Raw genomic sequence first — 13,416 nt, forward strand, 5'->3', positions numbered from 1 at the left:
GGTACTAACTACGGACCCGTAGATCGGTGGTGAACTACTCACACATCACCATGAGGGCATCAAAGATGATGTAGAGGCCCTCCGTGATCGATCTCCCTTCCGGCAGGGCATCGTAAAAGGGCTCCAAATGAGCACACAGTGGAACAGAGAATGACGGCGGCAAAAAATGTGTTTTGGGAGGCTTCTTATGGTTTTGGGGATTTATTAGAATTTATAGAACGAAGAAGGACGTCAGGGGACGCTATGGGGACCCACCACACAACAGGGCGCAACCACCCGTGTGCGCGCTCTCATGTGTGGTGCCTTCCTCGTGTGGCCTCCGACCTCCTCCCGAAGCTTCTATGTCTTCTTTTGGTTTAGAAAAAACATCAAAAAGTTTTGAGGCAATTGGACTTCGTTTGATACTGTAAACCCGAGAAGCCAAAAAATGCAGAAAATAGCAACTAGTATTAGGCACTGGATTAATAAGTTAGTGCTAAATAATAATAATAACCGATATATAAACACCCAAAAAGTATCCTAAAATGATAACATCATAACATGAAATAATAAAAAAAATTATAGATACGTTGAAAACGTATCACTAGCTAACTACACGACAATGTGAGAAACAACGTCTGAACTAAAACATATGTTTGATTGACCGATCCAAGAAGATTCATCTTTGAAATGAAAACACTTGTTAATAACATGTGGACGGAGGGATGGAGAAACTTACCAGCAGCATCAAAATAATGTGCTAGTACATTCTTAAGATCTGGAATTGTTATTGGATCCTTCTAGAAGGCTTGTAACATTTTGTAAAAAGTTATTCCAAAACTTTTTTTTGAAAATGCAAACAAATTTTGGAATCCCGAACAAATTTGCAAATGCGAATAATTTTTAAAAACATGAACAATATGTGAAATCCCGAACATTGTTTTAAGAACGTGCATATATTTTGGAACTGTGAAATGTTTTGAAATGTCAAATATTTTTTGAATAACACAATAATTTTTCAAATCCTAACCATTCCCAAGCATTGTTTGGAGAACCCACACACCCTGTTGAAATAGTCAAAAAAATTGTAAAATATATCTTTTTGAAAAGACAACATTTTTTGAAACCCCAAACATTTTTTAGGATCACCAAAATTTTGAAATCCTGATTTTCGGAATTTTGAAGTATTTTAATATACATATATTGTTTAGAAGGTTGATTTTTTAACAAGATGAACTATTTTTAGAAACACCAACAATTTCTAAATCCCATTACATTTTTTGAAGAATACCAATTTTTTTTTGAGGTTGTGAAGAATTTTTTAAATTTCATTTTTTAAAAAACTTAAACAATTTTTAGAAAGAAGAAAACAAAAACAAAAACAAAAAGGAAGCTGAAGGCAGGTAAAGCCGGCTTGGAGCTTTATAGAAGCATTTACAAACCGTCGCAATGACCCGTCTGTGTGCCTTTCAATGGGGCCCAAGTTAGGCCCTCTATGGCGAGGTTTGCTTTTTTCGAAAGCAAACTTGGGCTCGTCCTTCTCATGAATTATTACCTCGGTCCAGTTCTCCCGTCCAAATTCTATTACCGCCGGTTGCACCCCACGGCCCACAGATCCGTGCCGCATCTCTCTCTCTCTCTCTCGGGGGAAAAGAGAGATGCGCATCGGACCCTCGAGAAGAAAAAAGATGCCTCCGACCCTCCGACGGTTCCCCGACCGAGCGCGAGACGGGCGCTCCGCCCGGGGGGCCCCACCCGCGCGCGACACGCGGAACGGATAACGCTCTCACTCACCGTGAGTCCGTGAGCGGGCGACCGAAACCACACACCACACCTCGCGGCGCGGCGCGGGGCCGAGGAAGGAAGAGCGAGAGCGAGAGTTCACGGGGCCGCGCCACGTCGCCGTCCGCCCACCCTCCCGACGGGCCCTACCTCTCGTTCTCATCATCACCGAAGCGGAGATAATAAAATAGAGGGAGGAATTCCGCGGCGGAGGGGGGAGGAGGAAGGGGATAAACAAGCAGAAGCAGGGGAGGTGGGTGGGTGGGTGGCAGATCTGCGGTGCGTGCGCTTTTCGTCTCGCCCTCCTCTCCTCCTTTTCGAGATCTCGCGAGGTACGGATCCGTCGACCCTTCTTCTTCCTCTTCCTCTTACTCCCGGTCGTGGGGTGGGGTGGGGCGGGCTCCCCTCGCGCGAGATCTGCGCGCTGCTCGCCCGCGCTTGGGCCGGTCGGTTGGTTCCGCGGTCGCGCTCGCGCTCGCTGTTCGATTCGGCGTTGCAGAGGTGGTGGTGGTGGTGGTGGTAGTGGCGGCGGTGCTTCGGGGCAGCGGGGAGGGGAATGGTGGCGCCGCGCGTTGCGTTGCGTGCGTGCGTGCGTGCATGCCCGCCGTCCGCTTCGAGATCGAGGAGGAGCAGAGGGGAGCGGCTGTGGTACGGCGTCGCAGGGGCTGCGGCGGCACGGCCGGCTCTGCGGGGGTCAGGGGTGGTGCGTCTGCGAAGGTAGCCATGGCCATGGCCATGGCCATGGGTAGCAGCGCTGCGGCAGTTGTCTCGGATGTTTTCGTTCTTTTTGTTGTTGCTTTCTTCCTTGTAAGGGCATCTCCAATGGTCGTATGATCATTGTTGGTAAAATTGCCACCTAGATGATTTTAATGACATGGCAGATAATAAAAGAAGAAAGAGAATGAAACCGTATGAACTTGAAGCAACGGTTCATGCACAAGCTCCGAGGCAAACATGGTTATTTCTTCAATATTTAATGAACCCACTTAGTTGTTTTACATACGGTTAACATACACTCTATTAAAGAGCTTGTATGATGTGCTGTTGGTTGATGATGTGGATACTTATACCAACGATGAAACATACGAACTGTTGGAGATGCTCTAAAGGAGTGGTAATTCTGTTCTGTATGCATATATCTAACTGGCGAGTAGTATTGGTGCTTTACGTTATCCATAACACTGCCATCATTCGGGCTTTTGGGATCTGGCGCTCTACCCCAGAAGAAACTTAAACTAGTGTCTGTAGATGGGCTGCATCGAGCATTTTCATTGTGCGGTCCACCCAAAAAGAAAAAAAAACTGAGAGGGATGCATGGGTAGGAGATCACGCTGTTTTGCACCGGCATTGTCTTCACTAGCCAAGGCATGCTAGGGAGTTTTGGTTGCCGGATGTTGTATGGATCTGTTCCCACTAGGGCTCCATTTCAGTCCAGCCAGTGTGCGCCATCGACACTGATGTGGGCAGAGAGGAGAGGAGTTTTTGAGACACTGGGGACTCCGTTCTGTCTGGCTGCTGTATATATGTACAGATGACTGAGTTTAGGTAGCTGTTGTGTCGCCTGCTTGGCTGTTTGTACTTGGTAGTACAAAACTGATCTCCAGATTGAACAAGTGGCTACTTATTTAGGACTACTATAAGTTGTATGTTGATGTATGCACCAAATGGGGAGAAGTGTGGTTGCTGTAGTTAATGCATGTATCACTAGTTCACCGCTCTTGCTAGGTTTGCCCCCAAGCACGTGCACAGTTGGAACCAAGTTTTTTATGTATTTGCTAGAATTTGTTTTCGATGTATTAATGGGGCTTTATCACATCTCAACTTATTTGTTTGATTTTCTGTTGATTACTCATTTGATGTGTTGATTTGGCAGTTGGGATTCTGAAGCTCAGCTTCTTCATACTCATTTGATCTGGTAGTTATTTGTATGAGTTCACAAGACATTCGACATGAAGCTTTTAGAATACACCCCGTTCGACTGGTATGCTATATTTTCTTCTTTCCTGTCCTCATTATGCTCCTGGTAACATGGAGTTCTCTCGGGCCTAATGTATTACATTTGTTTGTCTGTTTTCAGTGTAAATGTGTTCCTCGATCAGCTAAACCTTGGTGATTGTACAATTAGGGGAAGCCTTGAAGCCTTCTCATGTAAGAGTATGATCCACTGTATTTCTGTGCTGAATGCATTGCATCATGGCAATAGGCTGAAGCTCCACTTCAATTTACAGGCAAGCATGCAGGAAATGATCGTCGGCTTTCAATAAGCCTGGAACATGAGGTACATACTTTCCGTTAACCTATGCTTTTATGACAACTGCTTCTCTTTTAGCGCTGATGTTAATCAGTAGGAATTTGCACTATTGTGTTTGGTTAGGAAATGTGTGGCATTAGAATCATATGAAAACCGGAGCTAACTTGTGAAAGTTTGTAATAACATATGGATACCTATTGAAATCAATATGTGTAAGCTAATTTTGATATTTCTTTCATGTTTGCAATTGGCCTGTAGTCAGGCTTTAATTTAGTGGAGGTCTTTTTGCATGCCTGGCATGTTATGAAGTCATTTGCATGTGAACTATATAAAATTCTTATATGCTAAAAAACAATAATAATTATTTTCACTGTTCAACATAATCTTTTTCTCCCCCGTCTGAGCATTTTATTCTGAAAGATTAACATATCATGTCTTTGAAAGGTATGATGTTTGGTTTTCCATCCTTACCAAAATTTATGTGTCTGAGCATGCCAGTGATAAATCTCTGCATGTTTATATATGTGGCCATTTAACTTCTCTGTTGCACATTCAGATTCTTGATTACCTTGGCAAGTCTTCTGATAGTGATCCTCCTTCACCTGTGGAGCATTTGTCCTGTAGATCCAGGTAAGCATTTTGTCTGATAGTGATCCTCCTTCACCTTTGTTTTGCACATTTTCTGTTTAATTAGTCTGATACCTTTTTATATTTTGTGTTTATTCCAGCCGGAAAACGTTGATATATCTAGTTCTCACTCTTGGTCAGATGTATCCAGATTATGATTTCAGGTAATTTTGTGTTACGTCGGGTGTGTTCTATATAGTCTGGGAGGAAGGATAATGGGTAATGTCATACTCAGCTTTTTTGGGCGATATGACAACCCGCGTTTGTCCTTTCCAACCGGCCTAAGGGGGTGTTGTCAAATGGCATGACAAACGGATTAATAGCCGTTGCTCTTTTGAGCTGAGAGTTCAATTCTCTCCATTTCCCTTGAACATTTTGGTATTTGACAGTGCTGTACCTTTCTCAAGGTCTCCTTACTGTTATGCGACACTTGCATGATGGGAGGACCTTCAGATTAAATTTAACATCCTCTTTGTCAACATCTGTTTCGCTTAGCAGTGCTGTTCGGGCACACCTATTCTTCAAAGAAGAAGACATGGAAAGTTTCAAGCAGATGGTGGACAACTACTTATCGGAGGCTTCTAGGGTAATGCTTTCACGAGTTCCATGAACTTCACTCTTGGTTGATAAACATGTTTGTAAACATTTGCAAATAAGTTATGGAATGCAAAAACAAAAGTTGATAGTTGCAACATTGTTTCCACTTGACTGTTTAACTTCCAAATGACACCGAGACTGTTTTCCGCCCACCTGTTCTATATGGTTAACCTGAATCGGACTATTGTTCAGCTCTGGGCAGCAAGAAATGAAGGCAGTTCTCTTCTGGACAGTATGACTAAAGCCATAGATGAGGTGTGCATTCAGTAAATGTTTAGTCCTGAAAAGTCAGCAGAGTCCTATATTCTACGTTTACACCTTATTTTGTAACAGGTTATCAAAATCAGGGAGTGTGACATCTACAGCTACAACCCAGACTCTGATGGAGATCCATTTCTAGAGACAGGGGCCATGTACGGCGATCTTATCCATGGAAACCATGCTTGAATTGAACTTAAGCACTCGGAGGGATGCTCTAATGTGTAAATGGCATTTTATTTTGCTTGCAGATGGTCGGTCAACTTTTTCTTCTACCACCGGAAGCTCAAGCGGGTAGTGAGCTTTCGCTGCTGCTGTACTAGGTAGGCACATGTCTTCTTTTGTGAAGACCACCATATGAGAAGCTCTGAAAACTACATTGATTACTTATAAGCTTCTGTACCACCACAGCAAATTTGCAGGGGATGATTTCCTTGCTGGTGCGCTCTCGGATGGCGAGGAGGAAGATGCGTTGATCGACATGGACATATGACTGACTTGGTTCGGCTAGGAACATGACCAACCAACCAGTGTGACCTGTTTGTGTAATATACAGCTCGTATGGCGACAGTTCCCGGTAGGAAACTACGTATGCTGGCAGTTCCCTGTAGAAACTTTTAGCGTGACTTTGTTTGTCTGTTTGGAGAGCATACACTTTTGGCCTCCCGTTATTATCGTCCATGTTTGTAGATACAAGATTTAACTTCAGTCTGCCAAATTTGAACTGGCAAAGTTTGCCCCTTTGGTCTGGACTCTGGAGACATGTTTCCAGGAATTTGGCTTCAGTTTGCAAGTCTTATGCATGTAAATTGGATTCTTGAACTTGAACCATTGTCCGTACTTATGCAGTCTGTATGTGGTGTATGCAATGTCCTCTGATATAGTGCAGCTTGAGCTGAATTTATCCTTATGAACTTGTGCACGCAAGTAGTCAGTCATGCATGCAAGTGAACACATCGGATCATCCTCACTTTTGGGATCAGCATATGGCATGATCATTTCTTGTGCTGAAAAGAATGTACTATTGTCTCCCAAGTCCCAAGGAGGCCATGGTAGGGATGTAGGCGGACGCATTGGACTTAGGCCAACTGCACCGCGCGATCACGGACGTCCGTTTTGTTCGGATTCTGTCCGTTTGGGTGGGCGATAGGGTCGTGTCCGGGCCTGTTCTGGGATGCGGTGACCGTGCGTCCAGCGCGCGACCACATCCTTTTGCCTTATCCTGTCTGCTAGGGCCTAAAATGCTCATATTTTCGTATCAAAACAAGTTTGCACATCAACCCAATCAAAATTGTCTCGAAATAAAATAGTTTTACAACCAAATCGAAATTATCTTGAATGAACATAAAATGAACCAATACATCTATTGGGTGTCAATATGTTCCAACATGTGGTCAACCAAGTCATTTTAAAGATTTAAATGAGTGTGCCAATCACGCATCTCACAATTGAATTGGACAAATTGTTGAAACTTGGCCGGTTCTTAGTGTAGGGGCTCAACATTTTCACCTTGATAATCAATTCCTTGGTCGAAGATACTGTCATCACGCTCGTCCTCGACGATCATGTTGTGCATGATCACACAAGCAGTCATCACCTCCCAAAACTTCCTTTCATTCCATGACAATGCAGGGTTTCGAACGATACCCCATCGGGATTGAAGCACACCAAAAGCACGTTCCACATCCTTTCTATCACTCTCTTGCATTTGGGCAAATTTCTTTCTCTTCTCATCTTGGGGGCCCGAGATTGTCTTCACAAAAGTTGACCATTGAGGATATATACCATCAGCTAGATGGTATATATCATTGTGAGAACCTGTCATGCCGAAGAAAGAATGCCATATCCAAAGATCCTGCGAAGCCACCGCTTCTAATATGACAGTGCACGCTTTGAAATGCCCCTTGTAATGGCCCTGCCAAGCAAATGGACAGTTCTTCCACTCCCAGTGCATACAATCTATGCTGCCAAGCATGCCTGGAAAGCCTCTAGCTGCGTTGGTCGCCAACAATCTCTCGGTATCAGCGGCAGTTGGCTGCCTTAAGTACTCAGGACCAAACACCTCGATCACAGCCTGGCAGAACTTGTACATTGGCATCAGACATGCTGTCTCACTCATACGCACATACTCATCCACCAGATCGCCTGGAATTCCATATGCAAGCATGCGGATGGCCGCGATGCATTTCTGGTAAGAGGAGAATCCTAGCTTGTCAAGGGCATCCGTCTTGCACTGGAAGTATGGGTCATGAGCAACCACTCACTCTCGGATACGATTGAACACATGCCTTGCCATACGAAAACGGCGACGGAATTTATCCGGCTTGAAGAGCGGTGTGTTCGTAAAGTAATCGACATAGAGCAGGGCCTGACCTCTCTCCCTGTTGCGGTTCAGGTTCGGAGCACGACCAGGGAGTGACCCCCTATACCGAGGAACCTGCCGTTGAATGTGGTCGTGAACCATCACTGCAGCCACCACAATATCTTTATCATCGGACGACGAATCGTTCGATGAATAAATAAAGTGGTGGAAGAAAAACTCATCACCACTGTCCATACCTTTGCGGGCAAAGTGTCGAACACCTTGCGCTCGTGGTGGCAAAGAGGCCGCGATGATCACCTCGATGCAGGGGTTGTTGGTGGCCGGCTACTGGCCACTCTGGAGCACTCGCCGGAAGCTACCGTGGCCGCCGCGGTACGTTGCCTGCGGTCGTATCCACTCTGTCGCCGGCTACGACGGCAATGGCCAAACCTCCTCCGATCGACGCCCAAACTACGGCTAAAGCGCGAGCGTGGTGGCGGCCATGTCGAGACGGGGTTTGCTATGGACGGCCGGGGGATGAGGTGGCCGGAGAATAGCGGCGGCGCCATCAGCGGGGCGGGGCGGGAGAGGGGTTGGAGGCTTTGGAATTTCTGGGAGTACTTGTGTCCCCGACACGCGGGACACGGGCGGACAAGGGAGTGCGGCAAACGCGTCCGCGCGATGTTCGTTTCCCCCAAACTCGGCGCAAGTTTGGGCCGGGGATGGGTCGAAAACGGACGAAATTCGGACATTTGTCCGTTTTGGTCCGCGCGTTGGGCCGCGGTATTCGTCCGTTCTACCCCAAACGGACGCGCGCGGATAAGATGGGGTCGCGCGGTGGAGTTGGCCTTAGGCCGTTTGTTTAAAAAGCCCTTAGGCCGTTTGTTTAAAAAGTCCTAGGACTTTTTTTGTCCCAACTAGAAAGTCATAGTAATTTTTTAGTCCCAACTAAAAGGTCTTAGTCCCTGCCTATTTGGTTCCAGGGATAGGTTATTAAATGACATGTTAAAAGACCATGTTACCCTTATTAATGGACTAGAGGTTATTAAATGAAATTCTAAAAGCATGGGTACTATTGAAAAAAGTTCCAAAAAGACTCTTCCTTAGTGACTTCTTTCTTTAGTCCTAAATGCCCACTTTTAGTCCCTAAAAGTTCCTCATGTTTGATTTAGATGAGACTAAAAGGGATTTTTTAGTCCCTACACCAAAAAGTCCTTGTAAACAAACAGCTCCTTAGACTAGTATAAGTTGCTACCTTGATAGTGAACGGTAACATAGAGGTATTAATATTGAGTCTTTTATTTATTAGATTATAGACTCATCTTGCTTTGATATGCGTTATGTTACTTATAGTATGAGTAATTAATTAAGTTATTAAATTTTTCTTTTTTTATTAATTAGTTGTCATATTATATTTTTTATTTAGGTGATATCTGTGTTAATATCTATATTACTTTCATTATGGATACTCTTAAAACCAGGCTAATACAAAAACCATCAGTGCGGAGGGGGGCTACTTCGTGCACAACTCGAAGAGGAAGAGGGTTCAGGGGACGCGGCGTTTTGGCCCGGACGTGAACAGTACGATGATTTGGGGTACAAAAAATGTTTAAAAAATATTTTTTTTTGTGGTGCAAGATACTTCTATTTGTGAACTCTGTGTAGAAATTTGTGAAGTTTGGACATTCGAGGAGCTCACGGCAAAAAAGACAATTTTGGGACGTGTGAGAAACTTCTGAAAATTGCACTATTTATGCCTGATTTGTCTTTTTTGCCGCGAACTCCTCGAATGTCCAAACTTCATAAAATTTTACACGGAGTTCACACATAGGAGCATCTTGCACCACAAAAAAATTTGAATTTTTTTGAACATTTTTTGTACTCCAAACAGCCGTAATGTTCACAGAGATGGATTACCGGGTTCAGGGCCACTTCTTAGGAAGAGGGTGTAGGGCCACTTCATGTGTAGGTGTAGCTGGAAGAGGGCGTTCAGATGCTCAGATCAACGGGGTTAAGAAATGTTCATGATTCATAGTGGATCTCAAAAGTGCTTCTATGCAATGGCAGAGCTTGATGAAGATTGTCGAGGCTAATCCGAATTGAGAGGGATAAGTTATGCATGAACTCCTAGAAATATTTGATATTCAAGCCTAATAATTGATGGTAAAATTAAGAGTTTTCCTAGAGGGGTGACAATGTCCCCCTTTGGCCCCATGAAGCCCCGCCACTCCTTCTATGGCTCGAAAAGAAAAATAAGGCCATACCACAATTGTACTAGTTCAGGCTTAACCTAATTACAAAATGATGCCTTGCTCGACCGAGAATCCAGGGCTTGCATTACAATCCTTGGTTACTTCGTCAAAGAAAATATTGACCCATTTGATCAGCCAATGAACAGCGGGGACGACGATATCTCTTATTGTTGTGGGCAGTTTTTCACAAAGACGGCTTCGGGCTCCATTCCTATGTGGCCATGAGCGTCTGCCTGTGGTATGTAGGGTGAACTTTACAACCAATGCGGAGTACAAGCTTGTATGAAGTATTGCCATTTTTTATCCATGACTCTGAATGCGCCCTAGAATTTGTTGTTAAGCAGGTGACGGTGATTACTCGGTGAAGTGTGCTATAAGACTAAATCTTGCGATACCATGTCACCCCTTGAAAATCCATTTCTTTTCGTTTCTTGTTAGGGAAGTATTTCATTCTCACTTGTGATTTTAGGAAGTTCCCCTTGATGAGTTGCGTAGCTATATATCGGTTGTTGAAAGGCCGTGCATGTCTATGTTTTTTTGCATTGTTTTCACTCTTTTCGCTTGACCATCGGTTTGGGAGATTATTTGAAGTGTCGAGATGAAGTTTCACTCCCATAGTTTTTTAACAACAACATATTTTTTTCATTGACAACATTTTACACAGAGTATTGTGAAATGTCTCACACTTGACATGGCAAGAACATCTCTCGCGGTACAAGGTCATGTGTCTGAAGAGAGACAATAGACAGCTACATTCCTATTTTAGTTTTGCCTCGAAGATCCTTTTTAGGGAGATCCCCTTTTAATATTATTGACATACCAATTAAAAAAATATTGGGATACCTATGTATTCAAAATTATCTTGGATCACTAAAAACCTGGGAAAGTGTCCTTAAATGGTCGAACCTTGACCCTCAGATTTAAAACATGTTTTGGGTCTTTAGTTGATCAATACATACAGAAAAATTTAGTCCCTTTAATCTTGTTGTTATGAATCTCAATACCTACTATGGAGGCCTAGATTCACTTGCACCTCTTTCTCGTACATGATCGCAAGAGTCATGATTCCAGAGGTCTGTTATCTCGATTCAGACAGTGGATGCAAGGAAGGGGGTGGAGAAGACCTAGAGGTGGCACAAGCCTTAGAGTTTTTGTGCATGTTTGTCCCACATATATGGGAGGAATGACCACTTATAAACCCATTACTAAGTCATCACAAAATATGTAACAGGCCCATGATGAAAGATGCAACAGTTGCTAGAAAAATTACCTCGCAGGACTATCTTTATCTTTATATTCCACAGTAAGGAAACCTTTCAACTGTTATCAGACATAGCAACAAGGAATCAAAGGTGACAACGCCCAAACTCTCAAGTCGGACCGATTTTTCCATACCAATCACGTGCATGTCGCGTCGGATCAGTCACCCTCATTTTGTTCTCGCGGTGTTGCGCCCTCCCAAGCCAGGCGGAGGAGTGCAGGAATAGGAGCCCATGTGTACCCGTCCTCTTCTTACTAGAGGGTGGAAAATTAACCCTATATTTTGGTATAGTCCCTCTCAACTTGCAATTTGGGACTAAATTTGGTTCCACTATTTGGCATGCATGATTTGCCGTAAGGAGGGTATTATTCATGAATTATTGTGATTGTTAATGGATCTAGCCCAATAATTCTAGTAACGCATATAAATTCATTCCTATTTCCCTCTCCCATAGACCATGGATGGGTTTGGGCTCAATGTGTCTTTTATGGGTGCGAATGTACCAATTGTACTTCTCTCCGCCACTAGAAAGCTCAACATTGCTACTTTGTTCACTTATCCTAATAAATAACATCAGTATGTTTTCTTACTATGCTATATCGAGCTTCTCAAACCACCAAATAACATATGCATGTATGGAACAAATGAGCCATAATTAGGCCGGGCTGTTTCTTCAAGAAGCAAGATGTGTACATTAGTATTGTAGTATTCCGGCCAATAGGATTTTGATCACATGGCTAAAAGTTAAGATCCTCGTCGGGAGCGCGGACCACCCACATCTTTAAAAGGAACATGTTCCCTCATGGCTCTTATCCACACCGCCGCACTCCCCCGAATGCCAAATCACCACCACCACCCAACATATCTCCCAAATCCATCATATGGTACTTGGAGTTCGAAATATGGACTTGTTGTTTTGATCTTGCCGTTGGATTAGTCGGTACAAATTAATTCCAAAAACCACAACGGAATGTCAAATGATTTTCCCCATAGGATTAGGAGGCATGAGGAACTTTCTAATATACATGACAACTAATTTTTTATGAGCATAATCATGTCCTGGTGCTGGAAAGAACTGCCACGGGCCTATAATGGTTACTTGCCATGTCTTTCTCCTGACGCCCCACATATCTTCATTTACAGAGATTACTTGTTCTTTAAGAATATGGTGCCCCTGCCTAGCCATGGTGTGCAGGCGACTCCTGTAAGAGTGCCGGTTGAATAATTGTACCCCGCTACAAAATTCAGGCATTACAGTTCATTCCTCTGTTGTAACTAGAAGATAACCCGCGCGTTGCAGCGGGATGGTAGGATGAAAATATGGATAATTAGGTTGATGACATGAATAGTAATGAGAATTACTTAAGATGTGATGGAAATGGCAGCCATGCATAATTTGTTGATGTCAAAGGGTTGCATGCATGGATAAAATAGTTAGTGGGATGGTAGATTAATGAGCTGACCGCACATGCATGGTTGGTTGATGTGGAAGCTCTGCATGCTTAGAAAAAATAGTTAGTGGGTTACAACTATTTAAGAATAGAAGATAATGTCAAATTTTTCTGGTATATTTTTAATACATTTATATTTCCTTTTGATATAGTATCAAACACGTAAGTTCAATGTTAATCACGTATATTTGAAAAAAAATCTTAATCACATATTTGAAAAGTGTAAAATGTGTATGAAATAAATGTTCTATAAATATACCAAAAATGTACAATGTCGTAGACAGAAAGTAGACATGTATTGAAATAAATAAAAAATGAAAAAAATACCTAGGAAAGCTGCTAAAGAAAGACAGAAAGCCCAAACCAAAAGGAAAGTCTTTGAAAAGCGATACAAAATACCGTTGAAAACCGATACAAAAAACTGAAAGAAAACGGAAAGTACAAAAAAAACAAAAAACAAAAGAAACTTTTTAAAGAAACACCGAAAACAGAAGAACTGCAAGAAAAACTGCTACCGCTGGAAGCCTGGAACCTATACCAGGCTGGGCGGGTAATGCCCGACAAAAAAAAATCCTTAAGGGCTTGTTTGGTTAATCCCTCTCACAAGGGGATTGGAGTGGATTGAAGAGGATTAAGATGAATTTTGACTTGTAGAA

At 43.2% G+C, this 13,416-nt stretch overlaps 1 protein-coding gene across 1 annotated transcript; it reads left to right on the forward strand.

The window, feature by feature from the left end:
* Positions 1-1,978: 1,978 nt before the first annotated feature.
* Positions 1,979-6,322, forward strand: LOC123442601 (repressor of RNA polymerase III transcription MAF1 homolog). The gene is made up of 11 exons (XM_045118691.1): positions 1,979-2,093; positions 3,635-3,742; positions 3,839-3,909; positions 3,990-4,039; positions 4,569-4,642; positions 4,741-4,803; positions 5,138-5,225; positions 5,429-5,491; positions 5,570-5,649; positions 5,746-5,817; positions 5,906-6,322. Exons 2-11 carry the CDS (start codon positions 3,711-3,713, stop codon positions 5,985-5,987), a joined length of 675 nt encoding a protein of 224 aa, XP_044974626.1. The 5' UTR covers positions 1,979-2,093; positions 3,635-3,710; the 3' UTR covers positions 5,988-6,322.
* Positions 6,323-13,416: the final 7,094 nt, after the last annotated feature.

The sequence above is a fragment of the Hordeum vulgare genome, chromosome 3H (genome assembly GCF_904849725.1).
Source record: "Hordeum vulgare subsp. vulgare chromosome 3H, MorexV3_pseudomolecules_assembly, whole genome shotgun sequence".
In the NCBI taxonomy this organism is placed as follows: Eukaryota; Viridiplantae; Streptophyta; class Magnoliopsida; order Poales; family Poaceae; genus Hordeum; species Hordeum vulgare.